The sequence below is a fragment of the Balaenoptera borealis genome (genome assembly GCF_965194805.1).
Source record: "Balaenoptera borealis genome assembly, chromosome: 12".
NCBI lineage: Eukaryota > Metazoa > Chordata > Mammalia > Artiodactyla > Balaenopteridae > Balaenoptera > Balaenoptera borealis.
Window position 1 is genome coordinate 86,427,763 of NC_138869.1, and position 27,997 is coordinate 86,455,759.

The window sequence follows — 27,997 nt, forward strand, 5'->3', positions numbered from 1 at the left end:
CCTCCCACGCGCGCCTCCTTTCTCGCCGCCGCTGCGCCCTCTCAGCTCCACTGGCTCTCACGTGCGGGTAGCCCACCCCGCATCATCCTCTCGCCTCGCTCCCAGTGGGAAGTGACTGTATTTCCCCCTGGTTGCCTTCCACCCGGGCCGCCTGGGCGCATCGGCCTGGCCCGCCCGCTGACGTCACCTTCCAGTCCCGCCCCCTCCAGTGTCCCGGGCCCTTGCGGCGGAGGCTGGCCCGGGGGGAGTCAGTTGAGGCGGCGGGAGCTCGGCGAAGGGCGGGCCAGGTGACTGGTCCGGGCCATGCCGAGGAAGAAGCCTTTCAGCGTGAAGCAGAAGAAGAAGCAGTTGCAGGACAAGCGGGAGCGGAAGCGAGGTCAGTGCGGGAGCCAGAGGAGGGGGCGGGGCTCGGACTCCCGCACATCTGGGAGGAGGGGTGTGCCCGCCTCACCTCTGGGAGGCGTGAGAGGGGGTGGCGGCCGCGCGCCGACGCGCGTGGGCGACCGCGGAGGGGATTCCCTCACCCCAGCCCCCTACATCTGGAAGGGGTGGGGAAGGATGGAGAGTTGGGGGAGGGGAATCCCTCCAGCTCCAACGGGGCGTCATCCCAGTAGATCCCTGGAGGAGGAGTGCCTCCCCCCACGCACATCCGGGAGGGTCCTGAGCAGAGTAGGTGGGAGGGCCTGGCCTCAAAAGACTGGGGTGGTGTGGGGAGGAGCCAGGCCGACCGGGTTGGGGTCTTCTGGCCCGGGAGAGCTGGCCAGCCCTGGCGTCACGGCTCCTCCCCGCAGGGCTTCAAGATGGGTTGCGATCCAGTTCCAACAGCCGCAGCGGGAGCCGGGAGCGGCGGGAGGAGCAGACCGACACCTCGGACGGGGAGTCTGTGACCCATCACATCCGCAGGCTCAACCAGCAGCCTTCCCAGGGGCTGGGCTCACGAGGCTATGACCCAAATCGGTGAGAGTGGACAGGGGGCTCTGGCCCGGGCTTCCCCGCCTACCCGGAAGTCAGAGCGTTGGGGGAAACCTGCTGCGGCTGGGGGAGGCTTGAAACTGGTGGGGCTGGGTTGCCACGGTTCTCCGCGGGCCGCTGGGTCACCGGAGCGGTCCACAATCTTCCCTTCTGGAGGGGCTGGAGAGAGTTTGGCTTTCAGAAGGGCGAAACTTAGGGGAAGGCCTGCTGTTGCGTGAAAGAGATTTGGGAGAGGGCCGACTCAGAGGGGAGACTTGAACTCTGGAGTGAAAGCTTTGCGAAGTTGCCTGCCCAAGAGGGGAATTCGTGGCCAAGGATTGTGATGGATGGCGTGGTCCCTGTCCTGTAGATACCGGCTGCATTTTGAACGAGACAGCCGCGAGGAGGTGGAGAGGAGAAAGAGAGCAGCCCGGGAGCAAGTGCTACAGCCCATCAGTGCTGAGCTGCTGGTGTTGGACATCTGGGAGGTCTATCAGCCCGGCTCCGGTGAGTGAGAGCTCAACGCCTGGTTGCTTGGGGCAGGCAGTGGGCTGGGGAAAGGAGTTTGGAAGAGTAAGAGCTGACCGGGAGGAAGAAGGGGTCTGGGATGGATGCACCCTTGAGTCCTGAAACTATCCTCAGACTTATTTGGATTTTTTCTTGATTTCTCAGTCCTGGACTTTCCCCGACGTCCTCCTTGGAGCTATGAGATGTCCAAGGAGCAACTGATGAGCCAGGAGGAACGGAGCTTCCAGGAGTATCTTGGGAAGATTCATGGGGCTTACACCTCTGAGAAACTCAGCTACTTTGAGCACAATCTGGAGGTGAGACTAGAGTGGGGACAGGAGTGGGGCATAGTCACCCGTGGTCAAATTGGTCTGGGGTCATGCAGGAGAACGACTCTGGGCTCAGGTTCTCTTCCACTGACCTTGTCTTTTCAGACGTGGAGGCAGCTGTGGCGAGTATTAGAGATGTCTGACATTGTTCTGCTAATTACTGATATCCGACATCCAGTGAGTCCTGGGGATGAGGGTGGGTAAGGGGCAGGAGGGGGGAAGATTCTTGCCGGGTAAAGGGCAGAGGCAGGAGTTGGGAGTCAGAGAGGTAACCTCTTCTTTTCCAGTCTCCTCTACCCCATCCTGATGTCTGCAGTCAGGAACTCAGTCTTTATTCATCAGCGTCAGAGCCTGTCACTCCTCCCTTGGCCAACTGCCTCTCCTCTCCTTTATTTCTTTGATGGAAAACTGCATACACATCCTGTTTCCTAGCCCACTAGGGCTAAACAGAAAGTCCCAGTGTGGAGCTCCAGGGGATTCTGTGAAGGGGGCTTCCCTGCCATATCGGTTACTACAGAACTCGTCCTCACCTGGGATGCTAGGGTAGTGGTTAAGGCTCTAGACTCTGCTGCTAGGCAGCCCTTGTGTGACCTGGCTGTGCCACTTCACTGCTGTCCTCCAGTGGGAGAAAGGGAGGTCTGGAGCCTGTGCGGACCTTTAGGTTGGAGGTCCTTAACATGTACACACGCACTCCTACGTACTCACAGACATACATGTGCATTCACATGCTCACTTATGTAGCTACACGTGCTCAACACAAACATGCACACACACATTTGTGTACACATGTAGACAGTTGCGTACATGTGAAAATAGATATTAATTTCTATCCCAACTCCCAGCCCTGTGAGTGATCCCAGCCTTTAGCCCAGTTGTGTTGGGGGTCTCTGTTTCCTTGTCTTCTTTTTAGCTCATTTCCATTCCTAATCAGGCCTTACAGGAAGCCCCCCAGAGACAAACACATAGGTGTTACTTACGCCTGCTTTGTCTTCCTAGTTCAGTTTGGCTGATTTATCCTTGTTGTCCCAGAATCTGCTTCCACGAGGGTCTTGTCTCCAAGCTGTGCCTGCTGTGTGGGGAGCTGGAGGCAGAGAACTCTGGGTTGACCTCGCATCACTCCCTCCTCTTACCATCCCTGTTCCAGGTTGTGAATTTCCCACCAGCACTTTATGAGTACGTGACTGGAGAGCTAGGGCTGGCCCTGGTGCTGGTCCTGAACAAGGTGGATCTGGCCCCGCCAGCTCTCGTGGTTGCCTGGAAGCATTATTTCCATCAACACTATCCCCAGCTCCACATTGTTCTTTTCACCTCTTTTCCTCGGGATCCCCGCACCCCACAGGACCCTAGCAGTGGTGAGTGGGCAATGAGGAGGGCAGCGTGGGAGAGGTGGGGTGGCAAGGGACAAAGGGGGACCTGATCTAGGGCCTGAGGGTGGTGGGAGAGAGGGGGTACATAGGCCCCATGGGGTGTGCTCACGCTTTTGTGCCCTCTGATCTCAGTCTTGAAGAAGAGTCGGAGGCGGGGGAGAGGATGGACTCGGGCTCTGGGGCCGGAGCAGCTGCTGAAAGCCTGTGAAGCTATCACTGCGGGGAAAGGTATGTGCCCCTTAGAGGGGAGCTGTGGGAGGCCGTGGGGGAGACCCAAAGCCCCAAGTCATTTTGCTCACCTTTCCCAAACTCAGTCCCTCTATTATGGACTCAGGTGAGAGGCCATGGGGTGGGGTGGGAGAGGGAGCAGCCTGACTTGGTGGGACAAGAGAGGCAGCAGGGAGGCAGGAGCCTCAGTGCTTTGCTGCCTTCAGTGTTGCCAGTGCTTTTCAGAAACTCAGAAATGCACCTGATTCCGGAGTGGAGTCAAGTGAAGGCTGGGGCGAGTCGCTGTTGCGCAGCTTGGCCCTACCCAATCCAGAGGGCGCCACTTACACCAGCTGTGCAGTGCATGGTCTGCGCCATCGTATACAGTGGCCCTGGGGAGAACCTTCTTCTTCTTTCCTTCCCTGTACAGTGGACCTGAGCAGCTGGCGGGAGAAGATTGCCCGGGATGTGGCTGGAGCCACCTGGGGTAATGGCTCCGGGGAGGAGGAGGAAGAGGAGGATGGGCCAGCCGTCCTGGTGGAGCAGCAGACTGACTCAGCGATGGAGCCAGCAGGCCCCACACGGGAGCGCTACAAGGATGGGGTGGTGACCATCGGCTGTGTGGGTAAGGAAGCGGCAGCCCACGCATGGCGGCCTCCTAGGAGGCACAGGGTTTCAATATTTGGAATTGAGGGAAGGTGGTGAGGTCCCATTAGGCTCCAGGGTCTCTGAGGGCAGAGGAGGCTGTCTGCTATCGTGGAAGTATCACGGCACGCCTGAGTTAAATTCTGCTTCTCAGCGTATTGATCTCAAGCAAGTTATTTACCCACTGTCAGTCTTAGTGACTTTGATTTGAAAAATGAGGACAATGATGCTCAATTAAAAGAATGGATGAGGACTTCCCTGGTGGCGCAGTGGTTGAGAATCCGCCTGCCAATGCAGGGGACACAGGTTCGAGCCCTGGTCCAGAAAGATCCCACATGCCGCGGAGCAACTAAGCCAGTGCGCCACAACTACTGAACCTGTGCTCTAGAGCCCGCAAGCCACAACTACTGAGCCCACGTGCCACAACTACTGAAGCCCGCGGCGCCTAGAGCCCGTGCTCTGCAACAAGAGAAGCCACCGCAATGAAAAGCCCGCGCACCGCAACGAAGAGTAGCCCCCACTCGCCACAACTAGAGAGAGCCCGCACACAGCAACGAAGACCCAACGCAGCCAAAATAAAAATAAATAAATAAATAAATTTATATTAAAAAAAAAAAAAGAATGGATGAGAGGAATGAAGGGAATAGTGTAGAGAGAGCCTAACAAAGCCTGACAGATAGTGATAATAGTAATAATAATAATTGTTAAAAATTAACATCTATGTGATGCTTGCTGTGAACCAGGCACAGTTATATGATTTACATATTAACTTTTTTAGTTGTAGTAATTAGTCCATCATAGAATGATCATTAAATTATAGTAGTAGCTTAGAAGTGTCAGTTTCTTTCTGGGTCTTAACTCTTTAAGGAGAATCTTCCCTATTTTTAAAAATATTTTATTATTTATTATTTAAAAAATTTTTTTTTATTTTTCATTGCGTTGGGTCTTAGGTGCGGCATGCGGGATCTCTCATTGTGGTGCGTGGGCTTCTCTCTAGTTGTGGCGTGCGGGTTTTCTCTCTCTAGTTGTGGCACTTTACGGTAAAACTCTTTTAAAGAGGAGAGAGGAATGAGGCTGGCGGGGGTTGTCAAAGGAGAGTCTTATCCCCCCACCCCCTTTTGAGAGGAGATACAATCGAGGAACCTGTGGATACGGAGGGCCGACTGTACTATGCCATTTTATTTATTTATTTATTTATATTTTAAATTTTTATTTATCTATTTATTTATTTTTGGCTGCGTTGGGTCTTCGTTGCTGCGCGTGGGCTTTCTCTAGTCAAGGTGAGTGGGGGCTACTCTTCGTTGCGGGGCGCGGGCTTCTCGTTGTGGTGGCTTCTCTTGTTGTGGGGCACAGGTTCTAGGTGCACGGGCTTCAGTAGTTGTGGCGCACAGGCTCAATAGTTGTGGCTCGCAGGCTCTAGAGCGCAGGCTCAGTAGTTGTGGCGCACGGGCTTAGTTGCTCCGCGGCATGTGGGATCTTCCTGGACCAGGGCTTGAACCCATGTCCCCTGCATTGGCAGGTAGATTCTTAACCACTGCGCCACCAGGGAAGCCCTACGCCATTTTATATAAGGGACTTGAGCCTCCAGGGATTTTGGTATCTACAGGGGCTCCTGGAACCTATCCTCTGTGGATACCAAGGGCCAACTGTACTTGAGTGGGTTGTCAACAGAGTGCAGTCAGCACCATGGTGCATCTTTGCCCAGCCTCAGTCAGCTGCTGAATGGCCAGAGTTGCATTTTACAGGGTTGGAGTTTTGCCAGGTGACTAAGAAGAAGGGGAGAGGCGGGACCAGGGAGTGGAAGGTCTGTGAGGGGGACTGGCTGTAGAGCTGGATCACGGAATCTAAGTTGCATAAGAAGGGAAGTGAGGACATGAGTCGGGTATTGAATAGTGTTCCCAAGCTAGTCAGTGTCAGAGACTTATTGGAATGGAGGAACCAGAATAAGTGAGCTGGAAAGACGAGATGTCAGGGCAGAGAGGGGTGCTTGCAGGTGAGATTTGCAAGGCGTGAAGTGACAGGTCCAGGGTAAGACCACAGAGGTGGGATGGAAGAAACCTTTGGGAGGGAGATTCTGGCACTGGGAGGCCAGAGTGCTGTAGCGGAGATGTGTGGTGGAAGGTGGTGGTCATGAAGAGAGTGGCAGTGAGCCCCTGGGCTCTCAGTCTTCTCCTTGGAGAAGTTTGATAATCACGAGATGCATGTCTCACTTAGACTTCTGCAGACACAGTGCCACGCGATTGTATTTGTTTCTCATTTCATCCTGACCACTCTGAGGTTGGAGGTATCTGCTCTGTAAAATGCGGAAACAGAGACTCAGAAAATTAAGTAAATTGCCACGAGGTCACAAAGCTTAGGTAAATGGGGAGGCCAGGATTCAGCCCTGGCAGCCCAGAGCCTGATTCGTAACTTGTGATGTTATACCACTTCCTTTCTTTCTTTCCGCACCTTAGTTCTCCGTTCATCTATAGCTATAGCACGGCATCCTGCCTGTCACAGAGTAAGGATCTGTCAGGTGTTAATTTTCCTTGTCTTCCTCAGGTTTCCCCAATGTGGGCAAGTCCTCGCTGATCAACGGGCTGGTGGGGCGGAAGGTCGTGAGTGTCTCCAGAACCCCGGGCCACACCCGATACTTTCAGACCTACTTTCTGACCCCCTCCGTGAAGCTCTGTGACTGTCCAGGCCTCATATTCCCCTCGCTTCTGCCCAGGCAGTTGCAGGTATGAGGGCAGAGGGGCCAGAGGCGGGGAGAAGGCAGGAGATGGAGGAAGGTGCTGAGTGCTCTTGTTTCCCCTCAGGTCCTGGCAGGGGTCTACCCCATCGCCCAAATCCAGGAGCCATACACCGCTGTGGGCTACCTGGCCTCCCGGGTCCCTGTGCAGGCCCTGCTTCACCTGCGCCACCCAGAGGCCGAGGACCCCTCCGCAGAACACCCGTGGTGTGCCTGGGACATCTGTGAAGGTGGGCTCCACACGCCTGGCTTTCCTCCCCTTGCCCTATCTCCTTTCCTCTCCTTCCTCAGAGGTCCTGCCATCGATGGGGCAGCTAGCCAGTCACCCCTAGGCTTCTGTCTCAGGGCCAGCAAGATCTCGGGCCTGGAATATTCTGGGGGAAACTGGAAGGACTGTGTTAGGAGAGTGGGATGATTGTGACTGGACCTGGTTGATGGTCTTCCCTCCCCATTCTTTTCTCCTTCCAGCCTGGGCAGAGAAACGTGGTTACAAGACAGCCAAGGCGGCCCGAAATGATGTGTACAGAGCGGCCAATAGCCTCCTGCGGCTGGCACTGGATGGCCGCCTCAGCCTGTGTTTTCAGCCCCCAGGCTACAGCGAGCAGAAAGGTCAGTCAGCCAGTGTTCTTCCCTAGCCCCTGCGGTGATGGAGGCAAAAAGGTGTGGGCTTTGTAGGTGTGAGGATTCAGATTCTGTACCCATAGGCCAGCTCTGTGTTACTAAGCAGCTCTGAGATGACTTCCTGCTCTACGGAACCAGGGTGGTTAGTTGCCTCCTGGCAAGGTGGTGGTCACGATTGGAGTTAATGTGTGCAGAGCTTCTGTTCTGTGCCCAGTACACGAGAGGTTGAATGAATGCGTGAACAAATGAATGCCAGCAGCTATAAAAGTTATTGTTATTCTTAGTCTTTGCCTCTTCCCCATCTTTGCCTGGCATTAGTTTCTTGCTCAAAACTCTCCATTCTTTTTCTTGTTTTGGTTCCCCAGGCACCTGGGAGTCCCACCCAGAGACCATGGAGCTGGTGGTTTTGCAGGGCAGGGTGGGGCCAGCAGGTGACGAGGAGGAGGAGGAGGAGGAAGAGCTGAGCAGCTCCTGTGAGGAGGAGGGAGAGGAGGATCGGGATGCGGATGAGGAGGGGGAAGGGGATGAGGACACCCCAACCTCAGCTCCAGGGTCCAGCCTGGCCGCCCGAAACCCTTACGCCCTGCTGGGCGAGGACGAGTGCTGAGTCCCTGCCCTGCTCCATCTCCCCACCTCCCCGCCCATATCTTTGCTTTTGGACTGACCTGGGGGTCTCTCCCGTCTGCCACCCCAATTGTGAATAAAGATTGTCTGCTTTGTAGCCCCTTCCCCAGATGGACTGAGGTGAGAGCAGCTGTCTCAGGCTGACAGCTGTGGGAGGCTCCGCTGCTTTTCTTCCTTCTTTTTTCGTGCATTCTCTCTGCAAAGGAAGAGTTCTCTTAGGAGTTAATTCAGTGGGTTCTAAGGCCTGAAACCCGCTTCCTCTGCTCACTCTCCCACTTGCACCTTACGAACCCCGTCATCAATATGGGGAGGGGAGGTCACTTCAGGCTTTTGAGGCCTGGTCTAAATTCAGCCCCCTTTGGGAATTTGTGTCAGTCCCTCTGGGATTGGAGCAGCCCCCTGTGCCCCTCCTGCTGTCAGACCTGGGTTATACGAGGAGCTTCTGGGAGAAGAAGCAGTAAGAGAAGATGTCACAGCTGATGTCTCCAAGTGAGATATTTACAGCATTTATTCAAATTCAACAAATATTTATTGAGGTCTGACTGTGTGTCTGGACTTATGCTAAGCACTGAACATATAAAGCTGCACAAACAGGCCTGACCTAAATATACTGCCTGGCCGTGATCAAGACCCCATTAATCAGGCATCTAGCTTTTTGGATTAAGATGGGTGTATAATGTCCTCCAAATCCTTAGGGCTCATATAGTATAACTCTAGAACTTCCTGTTGATGGAGGTATTTAGTTAAGACTCGATGCTTGTGAAAATGTTACTTAAACGTGTATGAGTAGTCTTAATTACTGGCAAAAAAGTAGCATGCACATTTATGATTTGAGCAGAAGAGCCCTTTGAGTGCAGTGTCAAGTTTAACTAGTTAAAAGCCTGTAACACTAGGGGTACTAGATTCATAGGGGAGGGCATAGAGCCAGCTTCCTGAATCCCACTTACCCTGGTTAGAGATGGAGCCAAGGAAACCCAGTGCAGGTTCTTAGCTGGCTTACAGTGTCAGGCACATTTCAGCAGGGGTCAGGTCTCTTGTGAGTCAGGGCACTTTAGGCCTTGCTGTACTTCTCCCTTGTCAAGCAAGCAGCTGGACTCCTAGATTTAATTCTTGGAGAAAAGGAAGAATGGGCTTTGGTTTATTGGCTGCCACAATGTTGTCTGGGTCAGGTGGTAGCAAAAAGTGTTGTTTGATAGGTTAGCCGTTAGGTGTAGGGGTGAGGAGAAGAGGGCGTGCCAGATTCCTCTCTTCACTCTAAAGCATTCTATTCAGGTTCTGGGTCTTGGGCCAGTTTCTGTAATTCCAGCAGAGACCCTGTCACCCCAGGAGCAAAAGAGGCTAAGGTGTTTGGGCCACACATTTCCTCCAGTTCCCCCCTCCACTGGTCCCAGTGAGGGCATAAATCCTGGAATTTGCACTCCAATGCAAAGTTTAAATACTACCAGCATGTGAATATGCCTGAAGGTTGCCCAAAATGTGCCGTAAAAGAGAAAAAGTTTCAGTGGAGAGAAAAACCCACCTGTCTCCCATCTTGGGCTTTTTACCCTCAGGGCTGGGTCTTTTGATGGAAGAAAGAGGACCCCGACTCAGCATCCTCTGAAGGTTCATGATGATCAGGGAAGCACAGGGGACTTCTTTGCTGCTAGAGGTGGGTTGGGGACGTTGGAATCATCTCAAAAAGTGGAGAAAAGAAAAATCAGATTCTGTTTGTACACCTGCCTCTGTGCTGCTTCTCTTCACTGTCTTTATCTTTTGCTCTCATGAGTTTCACCAGGGGCATTTGGGAGATCTGGGGGTGGGGGTGAAAGTTGAGACCTGGTGCTGGAGGGGAAGCTGAGAAGGGGGATTTTCATGCTGAAGACCTGGAAGGAGGCAACTCTAACATCCCCAAGGGGCCAGACTGTAAATGATTCTTCCCAGGCCCCTGTCAATACTCACTCTGTAGGAAAGTAACACTGGGAGAAGAACTATCTTAGCAACAAATAGATTTGGGAGGAGAAGGGTAAATAATAACCAAAGACCACTGTCTGAGGCTGAGCTTGAAACTGACTAAAAAGGACAAAGGAAACCAGGGGTCCAGTCTCCCGTCCATGATGAAATACCCAGGACCCCTGTCCTCACGCCCTTCCTGGGTCACATCCACTATGGAGATACTTGACCATGGAGGTCTCGGGCTGTGGGAGTTCCCACAGCTTCTGGCCAGTCTCTTGATGGTGAGAAACTAGTGCTTCTCATTCATGCTGGAATTCTATTTAGATGCTGCACAACTTCTTCCGAGCTTCCATTTTTCTAGACTGAGTTCCAGTCCTGGTTCTGGGACAAGGTAGCTGTGTGTGGTCCAGAGTAGTTCAATTATCTGGGCCTCTGTTTCTTTATTTCTCATTATCATTGATACAATCAACGAAATTGGTTGAAAACAATGTGTGTCAGGCATGCTGAGTTCTGGGACAAAAAAATTGAGTAAGGCATAGACCTTACCCTCCAAGAATAGAACAGCCAGACACTAATACAGTAATTCCATAGCATATGTAAATTATAAAAGAATTGCTGTAAATGAGCCTATTGAGTTGTAACTAAGTAAGGTGGGTAGAACTATAATCACCCCAAGGATTCATTCACCAATTGAACATTTGTCCATTTGTCAAGCAATTACTATTTGCCAGTCACTGCTAAGTGGTAAGTGACAGAAATGGTCCTTTGTGGAGCTCACAATTTATTGGACTATGGAAACAATTAAATAGATAATTACCAAAAAAGTGTGATAAGTGCTGTCAGAACGGTGGAACAGGGTCCTGTGGGATAGTGGTGGCTCCATATAGAAGGGTCTTGTGATGCTGGTCAGAAAGGAGTGGAGGACAGGGCTGGGAGCTGTGATTGTATAGCAAGTTATATAAGACTGAGAAAAAATCAGTGGTCTGTGGTAAAGAATTGCTATGGGAACACCCAGCAGGGGCCAGTCTTGGTGAGTCAGAGGAAGCCTCCTAGAGGAACAGAGGTCCAAGCTGAGGCCTGAAAACTGAGCAGGAGTAAGCCAGGCATTGAGAGGGAAAGAGCATTCTTGAGGGGACAGCAAAGGACAAGGAACAGCACGTAACAATTTTGGAAGACTAACACGTTCAGCATGGCTGGGGCAGAGGGTTCAAGGGAGAAGTGGCGAAAGGTGAAGCTGGAGAGGTAGGCTTGGGTCAGCTCTCACTGGGCCTTGTCAACCATGCTAAAGATTAAGGCTTTATCCAGAGAAGCACTGAGACCAAGAAGGAGAGATTTGTGCCTTAGGTCACTTTGATTGGAGTGTGGAGACTGGTTTGGAAAGGGGAGAGAGATCAGAGGCTTTTGCAGAGATCCCAGAGACAGAATGGAAACCGGAATTAAGGGGTTTGGGGGAAGAGAGGTGCGGCTGCACACAGAGATTTGGGCGTCAGTAACATATAGGTGGGAGGAGGGTAACTGAGATCATCCACAGAAAGTGTGTAGCATGAGAAGAGAAGAGGGCTGAGGAAGGACATGGAGAATATAAAAGGGAGGGCAGGGAAAGAGGAACCAGCAGACAGGATAAAACCTAGGAAGTGTGGTGCATTGAAAGCTAAGGGAAGGAGGAAGGAAAGGCGCAGTGTAGAATGCTGCTGAGGATTGATGACAAGAATGAAGAGTGTCCACTGGATTTAGTAAATAGCCTTGCTGATCTTGGTGGCAGCAGTTCCACTGGACAGGTGAGGTCAGAATTCCCAGATGTCAGGGGATTGAGGAATAATTTGGAGGAAGGAAGTGGAAGCAGTGGAGAAAAGGATATAATTTTCAAGAAGTTTGGTTGTGTTTGCAATGAGAGAAAAACGGAGAGAGCAGAGTATATAAAATTGAGGAAAACAGTTTTTTAAAGTTTTGAACATTTTCACGGGCTGTTTACAAGGGTCAAGTGGAGGAGGAAAGGCTGAAAATGCAGGAAAGTGGGGATTAGTGATGGAACAAGCCCTGGAGAGCAGGCGGGGGTGGCACTGACAGTCCCGGTGCAGGGATTACCCTCCCGCAGGAGCCTGGTGGCTTCTGTCGTAATAGGAGGAAACAGCGCTGACATTCAGCCGGTTTGCACTGGTACTGCTCAACCAGTTGTTAAAACACTTCTGTACCAGTTAGTAAGTAGTATAAGAGTAACTGCAATAAGCAGTAAAAATAATTAATAAAACATTATAATATGAACTCATCAGTTCAAGTAATTAAGAGATTGCGACAGCCATTGGTAAACGGGCTTCCCGCTGCACCTGAGACGCTTTGCAGCGCCATCTGCCGGTAGAGCAGCATCACTGCAGGCTGAGCGGCTGCTTTGAGCCTTATTAAATAAACTCTTTAAAATTACCTGTCTAAATTATCTTTGAATTATGGAATTGCTATTGCTTCTAAGTAGTTTAGCTTCTACTTTGATTTTATTGCTAGTTCATTGTCACTCTTGTGTCCGTAGTAAACTGCAGTGTTTTAATATTTACAAATTCAAGAATTTTTAATAAAATATTAAAGCCAAACTTGAATAAAGAGATAACAAAGTTTGAACATGTTTCTTAATGTGCCTTCAGAAATATCATAAATGAGAATCTTTTGGTTCCACGGGAGAAAAAAGAAGAAATAATTTAATGAGCTGCTGCCTGGAATGTCTTCTGTTACTATGTTAAAAAAAAAAAAAAGAATAATATGGAAATTCTTTCCAACGTTTTGTTTTGAAAATTGTCTAACACACAAACTGAAAAAAAGGACAGTAAACACCCAAACATTCATACAAGGTTTCAACAAATCCTATAATTTTGCCACGTTTGCTTTACTAGTCTCTATCTTGTTATCCATCTATTTGTCTGTCTACTTATCCTTTTTTTTTCCTGAACCAGTTGGAAGCAAGTTGCAGACATCATGCTCATTCATCCCTAAGTCATCAGTGTATATCTTACACAACCACATTAGAATTATCATGTCTAATGAGTTAATAATTCCTAATATAATCTAATATCATATTCAAGCTTTCCCAATTTAAATGTCTTTTACAGCATTAAAGAAACAAACCAGGAATCAAGTTCCACAGATTGCCTTTTGTTGTGATTATGTCCTCCTCTTTGCCCTTTTCTTTTTTAAAAAAAAATTTATTTATTTATTTATTTATTTGGCTGTGCTGGGTCTTAGTTGCCGCGTGTGGGATCTTTGTTGCGGCATGCAGGATCTTAGTTGTGGCATGTGGGATCTAGTTCCCTGACTAGGGATTGAACCCGGGTCCCCTGCATTGGGAGCGCGGAGTCTTAGCTGCTGGACCACCAGGGAAGTCCCTCCCCTTTTCTTTTTAATCCAGAAGAATCCAGTCTTTTTCTTCATAGAATTGACTCTTTGAAGAGACTAGGCCAGTCTCTTCTATAGAATGTCTTACATTCTGAATTTGTCTTATTGTTTCTATGTTGTCATTTAACTTGTTCCTCTAGCTCATATTTTTTTAATTAAAAAAATAAGATTCTAGTTACCCAATTTTGGGACTAATTCTTCAAAAGTGCTGCGTTCTTCACATTGCCTCACATTGGAATGCATGTAAATACGAGGTCATGCCGCAGCTAATGATGCTAAGTGTAATCACTTGGTTAAGGTGGATACTGTCCGATCTGTCCTATGAAGGTAAAGTGTTTCCCTTTGCAATTAGCAAGTCATCTGCATGGTTCTTTGACACTGTGATTTTTTTTTTTTTTGGCTGCACTACATACGTTGCAGGATCTTAGTTCCCCAACCAAGGATCAAACCCAGGCCCCTGGCAGTGAGAGCATGGAGTCCTAACCACTGGACCACCAGGGAATTCCTGACACTGAATATTCTAAAAAAGTTTTCACCCAATAATTGGCATCCATAGTGATCCTTGCCTGAATGAGTTATTTCATCAGGAATTACAAAATGGTGCTTTTCGACTTCTCCCACTCCCCCATTTATAAGGGGATGTTAATCTAGAGAGGAGCTTTCCCTCATCAACTGGAAAAGTAGGGTTGCTTCTAAAAAGCCACGACAAATGCTTAATTATTTCCATTTAATTACCAATTTTCAGAGTCAGGTGGTGGTATATTAATCTACAAGGGTAGAAAGTTATAGTCTTTTTTTTTTAACTATAGATCCAGGGTTTTTAATCCATTTAGTATTTTATAATCAGTTACAGTCATTATTCCTTTTGTGCTCAAACTGTATCAAATGTGTCCAGTAAGAGCCCTTTTAAGCTGACTCCTGTGTCCTTTTGACATGCCCCAAAGTTGTCTTGACCACTTTCTTGCTTCTGGCATGATGATGTCCCAGGCTCAGTTTTTACTTTCCCAAGCTTCAGACATGGAATCGGCCATTTCTCCAAGGAGCACTGGTTCTTTTAACGAAGAATGGTATATGGAAATCACTGTTTAGGTTCTGGGAGAGCTCATTGCTACAGAGGTATCACTGTTTAAGACACTTTTAGTGTTTAGAGAAATCATGAATTCATACTGATATTTCCAATTCAAATTTTACATTGTAGTTTTCTCTCAACTTCTTTAATTTTGTATTTTATATCTTTTATCAGGATAATTGAAAATCTTAATAACTTTGATGTATTTATCTATTCGCTTTATCCTAAAATATACATAAAATAATTTCAAAATTGCAATATTTAATACTACTAACAAAATTACTAAGTGAAATTTAATATTTACTAGCTGTTCTTTTAGTCTTTAGAATATTTACCATGAAGGGTGTACAGAGTACTGTATTCAAAAGTCACCTGAAATAATTATTTTCTCTTAATGGTTACCTCAAAATATGCAAATAAATAGGTTCATATGTTTTAGTTTTCAATTTTAGACTGATTTTTTTTTAAACACTTTTATTATTTATTTATTTATTCATTTATTGGCTGTGTTGGGTCTTCGTTTCTGTGCGAGGGCTTTCTCTAGTTGCGGCAAGCGGGGGCCACTCTCTTCATCGCGGTGCGCGGGCCTTACACTATCATGGCCTCTCTTGTTGCAGAGCACAGGCTCCAGACGCGCAGGCTCAGTAGTTGTGGCTCACGGGCCTAGCCGCTCCGCGGCATGCGGGATCCTCCCAGACCAGGGCTCGAACCCGTGTGCTCTGCATTGGCAGGCAGACTCTCAACCACTGCGCCACCAGGGAAGCCCTAGACTGCTTTTTTAATATTAAGTTCATTTAAAATATGTAAAATACTTTCAAAGTTCAAAAGTAGAAATAAGATTTTAAAGATGTACTCATGGGACTTCCCTGGTGGCGCAGTGGTTAAGAATCCACCTGCCAATGCAGGGAACACGGGTTCGAGCCCTGGTCCAGGAAGATCCCACATGCCGCGGAGCAGCTAAGCTCACGAGCCACAACTACTGAAACCCGCACACCTAGAGCCCGAGCTCCAGAACAAGAGAAGCCACCGCAATGAGAAGCCCGCGCACCGCAACGAAGAGTAGCCCCCGCTTGCCGCAGCTAGAGAAAGCCCGCGCACAGCAACAAAGACCCAACACAGCCAAAAATAAATAAAATAAATTAATTAATTAAAAAAAAAAAAGACAGTTCAGGGGACATGGGTTCGATCCCTGGTCGGGGAAGATCCCACATGCCATGGAGCAACTAAGCCCGTGCGCCACAACTACTGAGCCCACGAGCCACAACTACTGAAGCTTGCACACCTAGACCCCATGCTCTGCAGCAAGGGAGGCCACTGCAATGAGAAGCCCAGACATGGCAATGAAGAGTAGCCCCCTGCTCGCCACAACTAGAGAAAGCCCGCGGGCGCAGCAGCGAAGACCCCAACACAACCAAAAAATTAATTAATTGATTTAAAAAAAAAGTACTCAGAGAAGTATGTTTATCGTATACTCCCCATCAGTTTCTTCCTTCTCCCTTCAAGTAACCATTTTTATTGGTTTCTGTTTTATTCTTACAGAGTTTCTTTTTACAAAAATAAACACACATGTTATAAATATTTTTTAGTCTTTCTTATACAAAGAGTAGCATTATACAGACTTAAAAGTTTTTATTGGGCTTCCCTGGTGGCGCAGTGGTTAAGAATCCGCCTGCCAATGCAGGGAACACGGGTTTGAGCCCTAGTCCGGGAAGATCCCACATGCCTCGGAGCAACTAAGCCCGTGCGCCACAACTACTGAGACTGCGCTCTAGAGCCCTCGAGCCACAACTACTGAGCCCGCATGCCACAACTACTGAAGCCCGCACGCCTAGAGCCTGTGCTCTGCATGCAACAAGAGAAGCCACTGCAATGAGAAGCCCGCGCAACGCAACGAAGAGTAGCCCCCGCTCACCGCAACTAGAGAAAGCCCCACGCACAGCAACGAAGACCCAATGCAGCCAAAATAAATAAATTTTTAAAAAAAGTTTTTATTTTCTTAAATTTTTTTTACTTTATAAAAATTTTAAAGGTTACTTTCTATTTACAACTATTACTATATTCCTCACATTGTACAATACATCCTTTAGCCTATCTTACACCCAATAGTTTGTACTTCCCAATCCCCCAGCCCTAAGTTGCCCCCCCACCACTGGTAACCACTAGCGTGTTCTCTATATCTATGAGTCTGCTTCTTTTATGTTATATTCGCTAGTCTGTTGTATTTTTTCGATTCCACATATAAGCCATATCATACAGTATTTATCCTGCTTCGAGTTTGCTAAGCACTTGAACTTGTGAAAAACTTCCGCTGTGTGAAAGACATTGTTAAAAAGAATGAAAGCCAAGCCACAGACTGGGAGAAAACATTTGCAAAGCACATATCTGATAAAATACTGGTGCTCAAAATATACAAAGAACTCTTAAAACTCAACCATAAGAAAACAAACAACCCAATAAAATATGGGCAAAAAATCTGAACAGACACTTTACACCTTACCAAAGAAGATATACAGATGGAAAATAAGTATATGAAAATATGTTCCACATGATATATCATTAGGTAATTGCAAATTGAAACAACAATGAAATACCACTACATACACATCTATTAGAATGGCTAAAATCCAAAACGCTGATAACACCAAATGATGGTGAGGACATGGAACAACAGGAAGTTTCATTCGTTGCTGGTGGGAATGCAAAAAGGTATAGCCTCTCTGCCAGTGTTTTATAAAACCACACATACCCATTTATTTATTTATTATTTTAAAAATTTATTTATTTATTTATCTTTTCGGCCACGCCACGCGGCTATCCTATTTCCCCGACCAGGGACCAAACCCGTGGCCCCTCCGTGAAAGCTCGGAGTCCCCGCTCTTTCTAAGAGAACTGGTAACTGCTCACACCCTTTTCACACACACATCTATTAAAATAATCCCCTCATTAAATTGTACTCTATTACCCTGCACAATTTTATATCCCCACCAGCAGTTTGCAAGGGTTCTGCTTTCTCTACAGGTTTGCCAATACTTGTTATTTTCTTTTTTAAAAAAGTTTTAAATTTTATATTTTTTTATACAGCAGATTCTTTTTAGTTATCTATTTTATACATAGTGTATATATGTCAATCCTTATCTCCCAATTCATCCCACCACCACCACCGCCCCCCGCTTCCCCCCCTCTTTCTTTCTATCTTTTAAAAAAAATTTCATTTATTTATTTTTTGTTGCGTTGGGTCTTCGTTGCTGCACGCCGTCTTTCTCTAGTTGCCGAGAGCGGGGGCTACTCTTCCTCGAGGTGCGCAGGCTTCTCACTGCGGTGGCTTCTCTTGTTGCAGAGCTTGCGGGCTTCAATAGTTGTGGCATGTGGGCTCAGTAGTTGTGGCTTGCGGGCTCTAGAGCGCAGGCTCAGTAGTTGTGGCGCACGGGCTTAGTTGCTCCGTGGCATGTGGGATCTTCCCGGACCAGGGATCGAACCCGTGTCCCCTGCATTGGCAGGCAGACTCTCAACCACTGCGCCACCAGGGAAGTCCTCTATTTTTTTTTTTAGTAGCCATCCTAATGAGTGTGAAGTGGTATCTCATTGTGGTTTTGACTTGCATTTCCCTAATCATTAGTGATGTTAATCATCTTTTTATGTGCTTATTGGCCACATGTATATCTTCTTTGAAGAAATGTCTATTCAAGTCATTTGCCCATTTTTGAATTGGGTTGTCTGCTTTTATGTTGTTGAGTTTTTGGAGTCCTCTATATGTTCGGGTTATTAATCCCTTATCATATATATGATATCTGATATTCGCAAATATTTTCTCCTATTTTATGGGTTGCACTTTTGCTCCATTGATAGTGTCCTTTGATGCACAAAAAGTTTTTAAGTTTTATGAAGCTCAATTTGTCTGTTTTTCCTTTTGTTGCCTCTGCCTTTGATGTCATATCCAAGAAATCATTGCCAAGTCAATGTTGTAAAGTTTCCCCCCTATGTTTCCTTCTAAGAATTTTATAGTTTTAGCTGTTATGTTTAGGTCTTTGATCCATTTTGAGTTTATTTTTGTATATCATGTTAGATAAGGGTCCAACTTCATTTTTTTTTTTTCTTTCGTGAAGCTATCCAGTTTTCCCAGCACTACTCATTGAAAGGACTGTCCTTTCCCCATTGGCTGGTCTTGGCACCCTTGTCAAAAGTGATTTGGCCATATATATGAGGGTTTATTTCTGGGCTTTTTCATTTTGTTGATGGTTTCCTTTGCTGAGCAGAAGCTTTTCAGTTTGATATAGTCCCACTTATTTATTTTTGCTTTTGTTGCCTTTGCTTTTGGTGTCAAATCCAAAATACCATCTCCAAGACTGATGTCAAGGAGTTTACCACCTGTTTTTTTTCTAGAAGTTTTATGGTTTCAGGCCTTATGTTTAAGTCTTTAATCCATTTTTTAGTTAATTTTTGTGTATGGTGTAAGATAGTGGTCCAGTTTCAGTCTTTTGCATGTGGTTGTCCAGTTTTCCCAACACCATTTGTTGAAGAGACTGTCCTTCCCCCATTGTATATTCTTCACTCCTTTGTCAGAAATTAATTGACCATATATGTGTGGGTTTATTTCTGGGCTCTCTATCTCTTCCATTGATCTACATGTCTATTTTTATGCCAGTACCACACTGTTTTTATTACTATAGCTTTGTAATATAGTTTGAAATCAGGGAGTGTGATACCTCCAGCTTTGTTCTTCTTTCTCAAGATTGCTTTGGCTATTTGAGGTCTTTTGTGGTTCCACACAAATTTTAGGATTGTTTATTCTAGTTCTGTAAAAAATGCCACTGGAATTTTAATTGGGATTCCATTGAATCTATAGATTGCATTTGGGTAGTATGGACATTTTAACAATATTAATTCTTCCAATTCATGAGCATGGAATATCTTTCCATTTATTTGTGACTTCAATTTCTTTCATTAATGTTTTATAGTTTTCAGTGTAAAGATCTTTCACCTCCTTGGTTAAATTTATTCCCAGGTATTTTATTCTTTTGATGCAATTTTAAGTGAGATTAGATTGTATATTGATTTTTTTATGCTACAACTTTACTGATTTATTGATTAGTTTTAACAGGTTTTATGTTTTGTTTTGTTTTGTTTTGTTTTTTGTGGAGACTTTAGGATTTTCCATATATAATATGGTGTCATCTGCTAATAGTGACAGTTTTACTTCTTCCTTTATGATCTGGATTCCTTTTATTTCCTTCTCTTGTCTAATTGGTCTGGCAATTATTTCCAATACTGTGTTGAATAAAAGTGGTGAGAGTGGGCATCCTTGTTTCCTTCCTGATCTTAGAGAAAAAGCTTTTAGCTTTTCACTGTTGAGTATGATGTTAGCTGTGGGCTTGTCATATATGGCCCTTATTATGTTGAGGTACATTCCCCCTATACCCACTTCGTTGAGAGGTTTCTTCAAATGGATGTTGAATTTTGTCAAATGATTTTTCTGCATCTATTGAAATGATCATATGATTTTTACAGACAATGATTATTAAATATATGAAAACATCTGCAGTCATTTTGACATAGCATTAAGAAAAGATACAAACAACACGATTTAAAGCAGATTTGCCCCCTTTGAAAGGCATTCTTATTTGTGGGAGCATTTCTGTGTAACCCCAACTACTTGACTATTTTATTTTATTTTTTTATTTTTTTGGCTGCGTTGGGTCTTTGTTGCTGCATGCAGGCTTTCTCTCGTTGCGGTGAGCGGGGGCTACTCTTCGTTGCGGTGCGTGGGCTTCTCATTGCAGTGGCTTCTTTGGTTGCAGAGCACTGGCTCTAGGCACACGGGCTTCAGTAAGTGTGGCACGTGGGCTCTAGAGCTCAGGCTCAGTAGTTGTGGCGCACGGGCTTAGTTGCTCCACGGCATGTGGGATCTTCCCGTACCAGGGCTTGAACCCGTGTCCCCTGCATTGGCAGGCGGATTCTTAACCACTGCGCCACCAGGGAAGCCCTTGACTATTTTAAATGGAAGTTCTATTTCTTTTTCAAAAATGGGTGTATAATTAACATACGGCATTATATTAGTTTTAGGTATACAACATAATGATTTGATATTTGTATACATTGGAAAATGATCGCCACTCGTCTAGTAACATCTGTGACCTTACGTAGTTATAAAATTTTCTTTCTTTTGATGAGAACTTTTAAGATCTACTCTCTTAGCAACTTTCAAATATGTAATACAGTATTATCAACTATAGTCAACATGCTGTACATCACATCCCCATGACTTATTTATTTTATAACTGGAAGTTTGTACTTTTTGACCCCCTTCATCCACTGGAAGTTCTATTTCTAAAATATTTTCTGGGCACTCTTTGGAGTAACACAGTCTCATTCCATTTCTTATTAAAATATAAAAAAGAAGATACCTAAATTGTCCTTTATGGTACATATAGTTCAAGTTTCTTTGGACATGCATGGCATAATGCTAATGGAACAAAAGTATAGTTTCTTAAAAAAATTTTTTTTAGAGTGTCAAATATGGCTCTAAAGTGTTCGATGTGAACTGCAGCTGGCTTAGCATAATCACATCAAGTAGAAATGTACTTTACAGTCTCCTAGCACATTTACCAAACAGGAACCTTACCCAGTTTGCACAACTGATTCCCCATCTATTCATTGCCCCCCTCCCCCTCCCCACAGAATCAAAACTTAGAATCAACTGTGTTTCATGATATTTAAAATCATTTGTAAGGCTAACAGTGTGAGAGCCAAATAAATATTAATTCATCTTCTCTTCATAGCCCCCCTCTGTGGTGGGTACTACTCTTACTGGTCCTCACTAATGATACTAAGGCACAGTGTGTTGTCAACAGCAATACTTTAAGAGAGGAAGACAACTGAATTAGTTTTTGCCACAGCTCTGTAAACAAACAAAACTAAAAATCAGCAACAGGGACTTCCCTGGTGCCTGCAGTGGTTAAGAATCCGCCTGCCAATGCAGGGTACACGGGTTCAAGCCCTGGTCGGGGAAGATCCCACATGCCGCGGAGCAACTAAGCCCGTGCACCACAACTACTGAACCTGCGCTCTAGAGCCTGCAAGCCACAACTACTGAAGCCCGCACGCCTAGAGCCCGCGCTCAGCAACCAGAGAAGCCACCGCAACGAGAAGCCCGCGCACCGCATCGAAGAGTAGCCCCCACTCGCCGCAACTAGAGAAAGCCCGCGCGCAACTAGAGAAAGCCTGCGCAGCGATGAAGACCCAATGCAGCCAAAAATAAATAAATTTGTATATATAAAAAAAATCAGCAGCAAAGAAAGAGTAGCACAACCTCAAAAAAAAAAAAAAAAAAATCGCTGTGCAAATTCCCCTCCTCCCAGACTGTCATTCCCTCCAGCCTCAAAGTTATTTATTAGGAGAGTATGTTTCTGCGTGAACAGAATACTCTTTCGTCTATGGGAAAATCTAGAGGCCGGACGTCCCCCTCTGCGGAATGTCCAGGGGTTTTTGCAGGGGCACTGCTCCAAGCCTGGACTCTGAGAGGGCAAGCAGGGTCTGGAGTCCCAACCACTAGCAGAGGGCGCGATCAGCGCTCCCCAGAATATAAAGGTCTGATTCTCTAGAGCGCCTAGATACAATGCCTAGGAGGACCCTTAGTCACTTGCCTCGGAGGCATCCGGGCCTGGGACGCCTCCGGAAGAGCCCACAATTGACAACTGGCTGGCCTCACTGGGGGTGCCTACGGCTCGAATCCCCTCTCCAGCTTTTTTTTTTTTTCTTCACTCCCTTGCTTTGCTTGTCTAGACTCCCAAAGCCTTGAGTTGCAAACGCACCCGTTCCCTTACCCCACCGTGGTCTAGGTTTCCTTGCCAGGGTCACTGTTCCTCACCTCTCACCTCCCTGCCCTCTTATACAGCAAAGTCCAGGCGACCTCAAACTCGCCTTTGCCCTCTCCTGTCCTCCTAGGGCGGTCCTTTCTGCTCTGGAATAGGCCCCGTGAGGAGCTGCAGGGCAGTCTGCGTCAGACAACTGCGTCCCGGGTGCCAAACAGTTGCCTGTACCCTTCTGCACTCACCGCGTCCCGCAACGCAGTTCAGGGATTTTTAAACTACAATCTCCGCCCAGTGTGATTCTCCATTCATGGGCGGTGCGGGGCGTGCGGGCCACGCCACTGATATTCCCGTGGGGCGGGGGAGGGGGGTTGGGGGTGCGGTCACTTTTTTCCCAGAGGAAGAGGGGAGACCCGGCTTTATGGGGAGGCGCTGGATGGAAACCCAGAAGATCAATTTTAGTCCGGGCACCGTCTCCCTTGGGACCAGTTAAGAGGTAAGCTGTACTCAGTAAGGCAAAGCAAAAATGAATTTGATTTTTTTCTTCGTGTAACTATTTTCAAAGGCTTCCTTGCCTGGACACAGAGCGGTCTGCCTCGAGCGTTGTTCTTCCGGAGAAATAAAGTATCTCGGGTTCGGTTCTCCCCCGAAGGAGCCAGAACTCGCAGCGGACAGAACTGCCGACCCTCGGGCGGTCAGTTACGGAACAAAACTTCACCGCTAAGGCTCCAACTGGGCACCGCCGTTTCTGTGCTGGTGACGCCCGTAGCCTAGTCACTCTCGGTGGAGTCGGGGGAGGCTTCCCATCCCTTCCAGGAGCCCAAACCTGCGGCCCCAAGTCTCCCCATTCTTCACGTGTAATCTCACGATTTTTTTGGACTTCCGTTCAAAGGACTCATTCCAGGTCCCCCCGGCCAGCCAGACCCCTATTTGAAAGCCAGCCAGGAGGTGGAGAAAGGGTGGAAAGGGGGCTCTTGCTGGTGAACTAAACCTTTTTTTTTTTTCCGAACCAAGCTTTGAGGAATCTAAATTTAGCTTATGCAGTCCAAATTGACTACAATGGTCGAGGGTACTTATTTTCTGTCTCTGGGGACAATCCCCAGCTCCGAGCTTCCGCCCACACCCTGAACCCCCCGCCCTGCCTCGCCCCAAGTGATGCCCTCACGCTCAGGTAAAGGGGAAAGGGGCCTGGACAGAAGCGGCAGAATCCCAGTCCTTTCAATTTCACTATTTTGAAACGCCGGGAGACCAGAAAGAGTGGCCGGGATGCGCGGCCGGAGGCCACCCGCCCCGCGCCCCCCCCCCCCGCCCCCGTCACAGCACTGACTCTCCTGGGGCCCTACAAGAGATTTCTCCTCTGGAGATGAAAAATCTCACTGTGCACCTCAAGCAGGGGTCCTCGGAGCTGCCTCCCTCTGGTTGTGCTGGGTGGACTTCCCTTCTATCCTTTCTCCAGCAGGCAAAAACAAATCGATGAACAACGTGCAGAACAACCCTTCTAGGAAATGGTGGTGGTGAGGGGTATAGGAAGTGGGGGGAGGAGTTCCATCCAAGTGGATGAATTTAGAGGCAATTTGTCATATTAACTCCAGGAATGGAGACACCAGGGAGACTAGAGTATGCCGACCCACTCAGGTCAAAAGGTTGGAGTCTCCTCTTGCCTCTCTCCATATTACAGCAGCTTCAGTGCCCTTGCTAGCCCTGGGTGCTGGTGGCCTCAGCCCCAAGGGCAGTCCTGCTCGTGCTCGGGCTCAGAAGAAGAGGTTTCAGGAACCCACAGACCCGTCACCACTCCTTGGAACCCTATTCTCTGAGTGAGGCTGGCTGCCTGCCCTGTCCACTTCCCCCTTCATTAAGTTACACAGTGCCTCAGGAATTCCCTGGTGGTCCAGTGGTTAGGACTCCATGCTTTCACTGCCGAGTGCCTGGTTCCATCCCTGGTCAGGGAGATCCCACAAGTGGCTCGGCAAAAAAGAAAAAACAGAAAAAGTTACACAGTGCCTTGCCAGTAGCAAAATACCATCTCTCCTCTACCTTCTCCCAACCATTCCCTTCTACCCCTTTTCTGGAAAACAACTATTTTCAAGCCTTTTAGCTTACGTTTTGTTTGTTATCTCCATGTCTCTTGATAGCATACATTCGTGCTTCGTTTGATTTTTCAGTTTTATTGATAGAAATTATCTTTGACATGCCAACATCCCTTCCTCCCACACTTTCAACTCCCCCACCCCCCAATAAATGTAATTTCATCCTCTTAGGGTAGGTAGTCCAGCTGACTGGACTGAGAGTCAGAGTTACAATTATTTACTTATGGGAATGCTACTCATGCCTGAGCCACATGTAAAACTCTCTTAATTGTCCTTTCCATACATACTGGTGTTTGTCAGGGATTTAATAATTGCCTGATGTTTTCATTTTCTTACTTTCCATGATGTTTTAATTTTATAAATGTATCCCCCCAACACTCCCCCCAGTTAAGTGAATCCCTTCTCAATCCCTTCAAAACCATGATGGTTGCTGCCTAGGTAATTTTCTTGGTTAAGGCTCCCCTCTGCCTTCCTGTTGACTCCCTTTCCCTTCTCATAGTTGATGCCCTGTTTTCCCAGATCCCACATCTTCCTCTTTTTTGGTATATGCCCTCCTCTTCCTGGAGCACATCCCTCTACTTCCCAAAAAGGGGGTCACAGGAAAATTTTAGATGCTCTCATGTCTGATTTTCTTTTTTTTTACTGTTTTACAGGGATGGAATTGGGAGTCATGGTCACCCCCAGCAGGAACAAATGGGTCACAGGAAGATCCCCATCAAGGAGTACAGGTGGCCCCTCTCCTGATGCATAAAGAGTCTGAATTTTTCCTATACTGATTTCCCAAGCAGGCAGCAGAATAATACCACAGCCTAAGTTTAAACCACAGGTGTTCTCTCTTATGGATTGACAACCCAAGTTCACATTACATGGATGTTCTGAATATTAGCATGCCATGAATTCAACATTAAGAAGGCCATACTCCAAGGAATCTGGTGAAAGCAAACACAAGAGAGGTCTGGAGGAATCTACTATCATCCATGCTTTGAAAATTCCAAAAATCATTTCATAAGCAAAATGAATACTTAACACTAAAAAAGAAAATATATGTTCACAAGAAACAAGATACCTTGAAAGAAGAAACAGAAAAAAAACAAACAACAGAATTCTGTAACTTTGAAATTAGAGTAATAAAAATAGGTTATAAAATAGCATATTCTTACTGTGAATAAAAGACAAAATTTTAAATATTTTCAGTTAATAAGAAATTGTAAAGAATATCCAAGAAAATTTGAAAAGAATTATATACAACATTTTATAAATGAAAATACAGGGACTTCCCTGGTGGCGCAGTGGTTAAGAATCCGCCTGCCAATGCAGGGGACACGGGTTTGAGCCCTGGTCCAGGAAGATCCCACATGCCACAGAGCAACTAAGCCCGCGAGCCACAACTACTGAAGCCCGCGCGCCTAGAGCCTGTGCTCCTCAACGAAGGGCAGCCCCTGCTCTCTGCAACTAGAGAAAGCCTGCAAGCAGCAACGAAGACCCAACGCAGCCAAAATTAATTAATTAATTTAAAAAACCACAATAATTAAAACTAAAATTTCAATGGGATTTTCCAAAGGCAGACAATTTGACACAAACAGACCATTACTAAAGGAACTCTGAAGAATGTACTTCAGGCAAAAGGAGAGGTCTCAGGAGGAGGGTGTGAGTTTAAATAAAAAATAAACAAGAAATAAGGGTAAGTGTGTGCATAACATTGAATGAAGATAAACTATGGAAAAAATTGAAATGTCTTGTGAGGTTAAAAAGGATATAAATTGGGAGGGGATAATCAAAGTTAATTGAAATCTGAATTCTTTCTCTTTCCTCCACAATAATACTGAACTTATTTATATCCTGATAAAAAACTTAAAGATAAACTTCTCACTCATTATGTGGTCTATTTTTGTTTTGTTCTGTACATTTCAGTATAGAGCATAAGATAATATTTTGTGGATCTTTCTGTATGTTATCTTCCCAACTTATTGCTGGATTTTTCAGTAACCCAGATGCTCTAAACTTATAAATAACGAATGTACAAATTCAACCGTAGAGCAATTTTCCACAATAAGAAGGCCATTCATGGAGTTGGTGGAATCTGCCAATTTAAGACTTTCAGCACTGTGGACAGATCTACATGTCCTAGTGTACAGGAAGCTGTAGTTCCCTCTAAACTGGATACAATGGGATACCAGAGAGGAAAGTTTAAGGTAAACCCTAATGGTCATGAAATTGTGATTTTAAACACAGTCATTAATCACAGTCTCAAATTCTGAATCTACCCCGCTTCCAATACATCATTAACTGTGATGTCACTATAATAGAAGAGCCAGTTTGGGCAGAAGAGGAAGTGACTCACAGAGGCAATAAGTCACCTGAGCCTCTGTTCTGCCAGACAGCCCATCTACAGTGAACCTACAGTGTAACAGCATTTAGACTAAAGTAAGCACTTCAAGAGAAATAAAAACACATGTCCACACAAAAACATTGTACACAAGTGTTTATAACAACATTATTTATAATAGCAAAAAATGGAAACAACGCAAACGTTTGTCAAATAATAAATGAATAAACAAATTGTAGTATGTCTATACAATGGAATATTATTCAGCGAAGAAGAAGAAGAAGAAGGAGGAGGAGAGGAGAAGAAGAGGAAGAAGAAGGGGGAGGGGAGGAAGAGGAGAAAAAGAAGAAGAGGAAGAAGAAAGGGAAGAAAGGAAGTACTAATAATGCTACAAAAAGGATGAACCTCGAAAACATTATCCTAAGTGAAAGAAGCCAGACCCAAAAGGCCACATATTGTATGATTTAATTTATATGAAATATTCAGAATAGGAAATCTGTAGAAATAAAACATACGTTGGTAATTGCCTAAGACTGGGGTCTTGGGGGAAATGGAGAGTGACAGCTAATGAGTATGGTGTTTCTTTCGTGGGTGATAAGTGTTCTAGAATTGATTGTGCTAACGGTGGCACAACTCTGTGAATATATTAAAACCACCGAATTGTACACTTTGCATGAATTGTATGGTATGTGATTTATATCTCAAGTTGTTAAAAATGATTGTGTCAAGTAAAATTAGTGTGTTTCTTTGCTTAAAAAAAGAAGCTATGAGAGAAAAACACCCAATATAGTTTTTTTGTTGTTGTTGCTTTCTGTTTTTTGTTTTTTTGGCCACGCCATGTGGCATGCAGGATCTTAGTCCCCAGGCCAGGGATTGAATCTGTGACCCCTGCAGTGGAAGCACAGAATCTTAACCACTGGACCGCCAGGGAAGTCCCTCAATACAAGTGTTTATGAAAATGGAGAAATCGAAAATATAGGGAGTAGACTGATAATATTAATTACCTCAATAAAGTGGGTGTGGGTTTAGTGATGGCAGAGATTTAAAAATATATTTATACAAATTTGATTGTTTCATTTCCTGTGAATGCATTATTTTTATAGTCAATTTTTAAAAATTAATTAATTTTATTTATTTACTTTTGGCTGCATTGGGTCTTTGTTGCTGCGCGCAGGCTTTCTCTAGTTGTGGCGAGCCAGGGGCTACTCTTCATTACAGTGCACAGGCTTTTCTTGTTGCGGAGCATGGGCTCTAGAGCGCAGGCTCGGTAGTTGTGGCGCTCGGGCTCAGTTGCTCCGCGGCATGTGGGATCTTCCCAGACTAAGGCTTGAACCCATCTCCCCTGCATTGGCAGGCAGATTCTTAACCACTGTGCCACCAGGGAAGCCCTATAGTCAATTTTGTAAAATAGAAAGTTA

At 46.2% G+C, this 27,997-nt stretch overlaps 1 protein-coding gene across 6 annotated transcripts; it reads left to right on the forward strand.

Annotated features, from left to right (window-relative positions):
* The first annotated feature begins 57 nt into the window (after positions 1–57).
* Positions 58–27,995, forward strand: GNL1 (G protein nucleolar 1 (putative)). 6 transcript variants are annotated; one of them, XM_082346900.1, is made up of 13 exons: positions 58–376; positions 792–957; positions 1,322–1,458; positions 1,624–1,775; positions 1,893–1,964; positions 2,932–3,139; positions 3,287–3,382; positions 3,792–3,986; positions 6,548–6,726; positions 6,805–6,967; positions 7,206–7,346; positions 9,533–9,630; positions 12,548–12,703. In XM_082346900.1, exons 1-12 carry the CDS (start codon positions 304–306, stop codon positions 9,580–9,582), a joined length of 1,632 nt encoding a protein of 543 aa, XP_082203026.1. In that variant the 5' UTR covers positions 58–303; the 3' UTR covers positions 9,583–9,630; positions 12,548–12,703. The 6 variants fall into 6 exon arrangements, with proteins under 6 accessions (XP_082203026.1, XP_082203024.1, XP_082203027.1 ...); XM_082346898.1 differs by lacking the exons at positions 9,533–9,630; positions 12,548–12,703 and adding an exon at positions 24,907–27,995; XM_082346901.1 differs by lacking the exons at positions 9,533–9,630; positions 12,548–12,703 and adding an exon at positions 15,901–16,308.
* The last annotated feature ends 2 nt before the right edge of the window (positions 27,996–27,997 follow it).

Excerpts from the sequence above, each read along its gene's own strand:
- GNL1 (XM_082346896.1), top strand. The coding sequence starts at position 304 with ATGCCGAGGAAGAAGCCTTTCAGCGTGAAGCAGAAGAAGAAGCAGTTG. Across the intron at positions 3,140-3,286 it reads CCCACAGGACCCTAGCAGTG|TCTTGAAGAAGAGTCGGAGG; the intron begins GTGAGTGGGCAA and ends CTCTGATCTCAG. Across the intron at positions 6,968-7,205 it reads TGCCTGGGACATCTGTGAAG|CCTGGGCAGAGAAACGTGGT; the intron begins GTGGGCTCCACA and ends TTCTCCTTCCAG.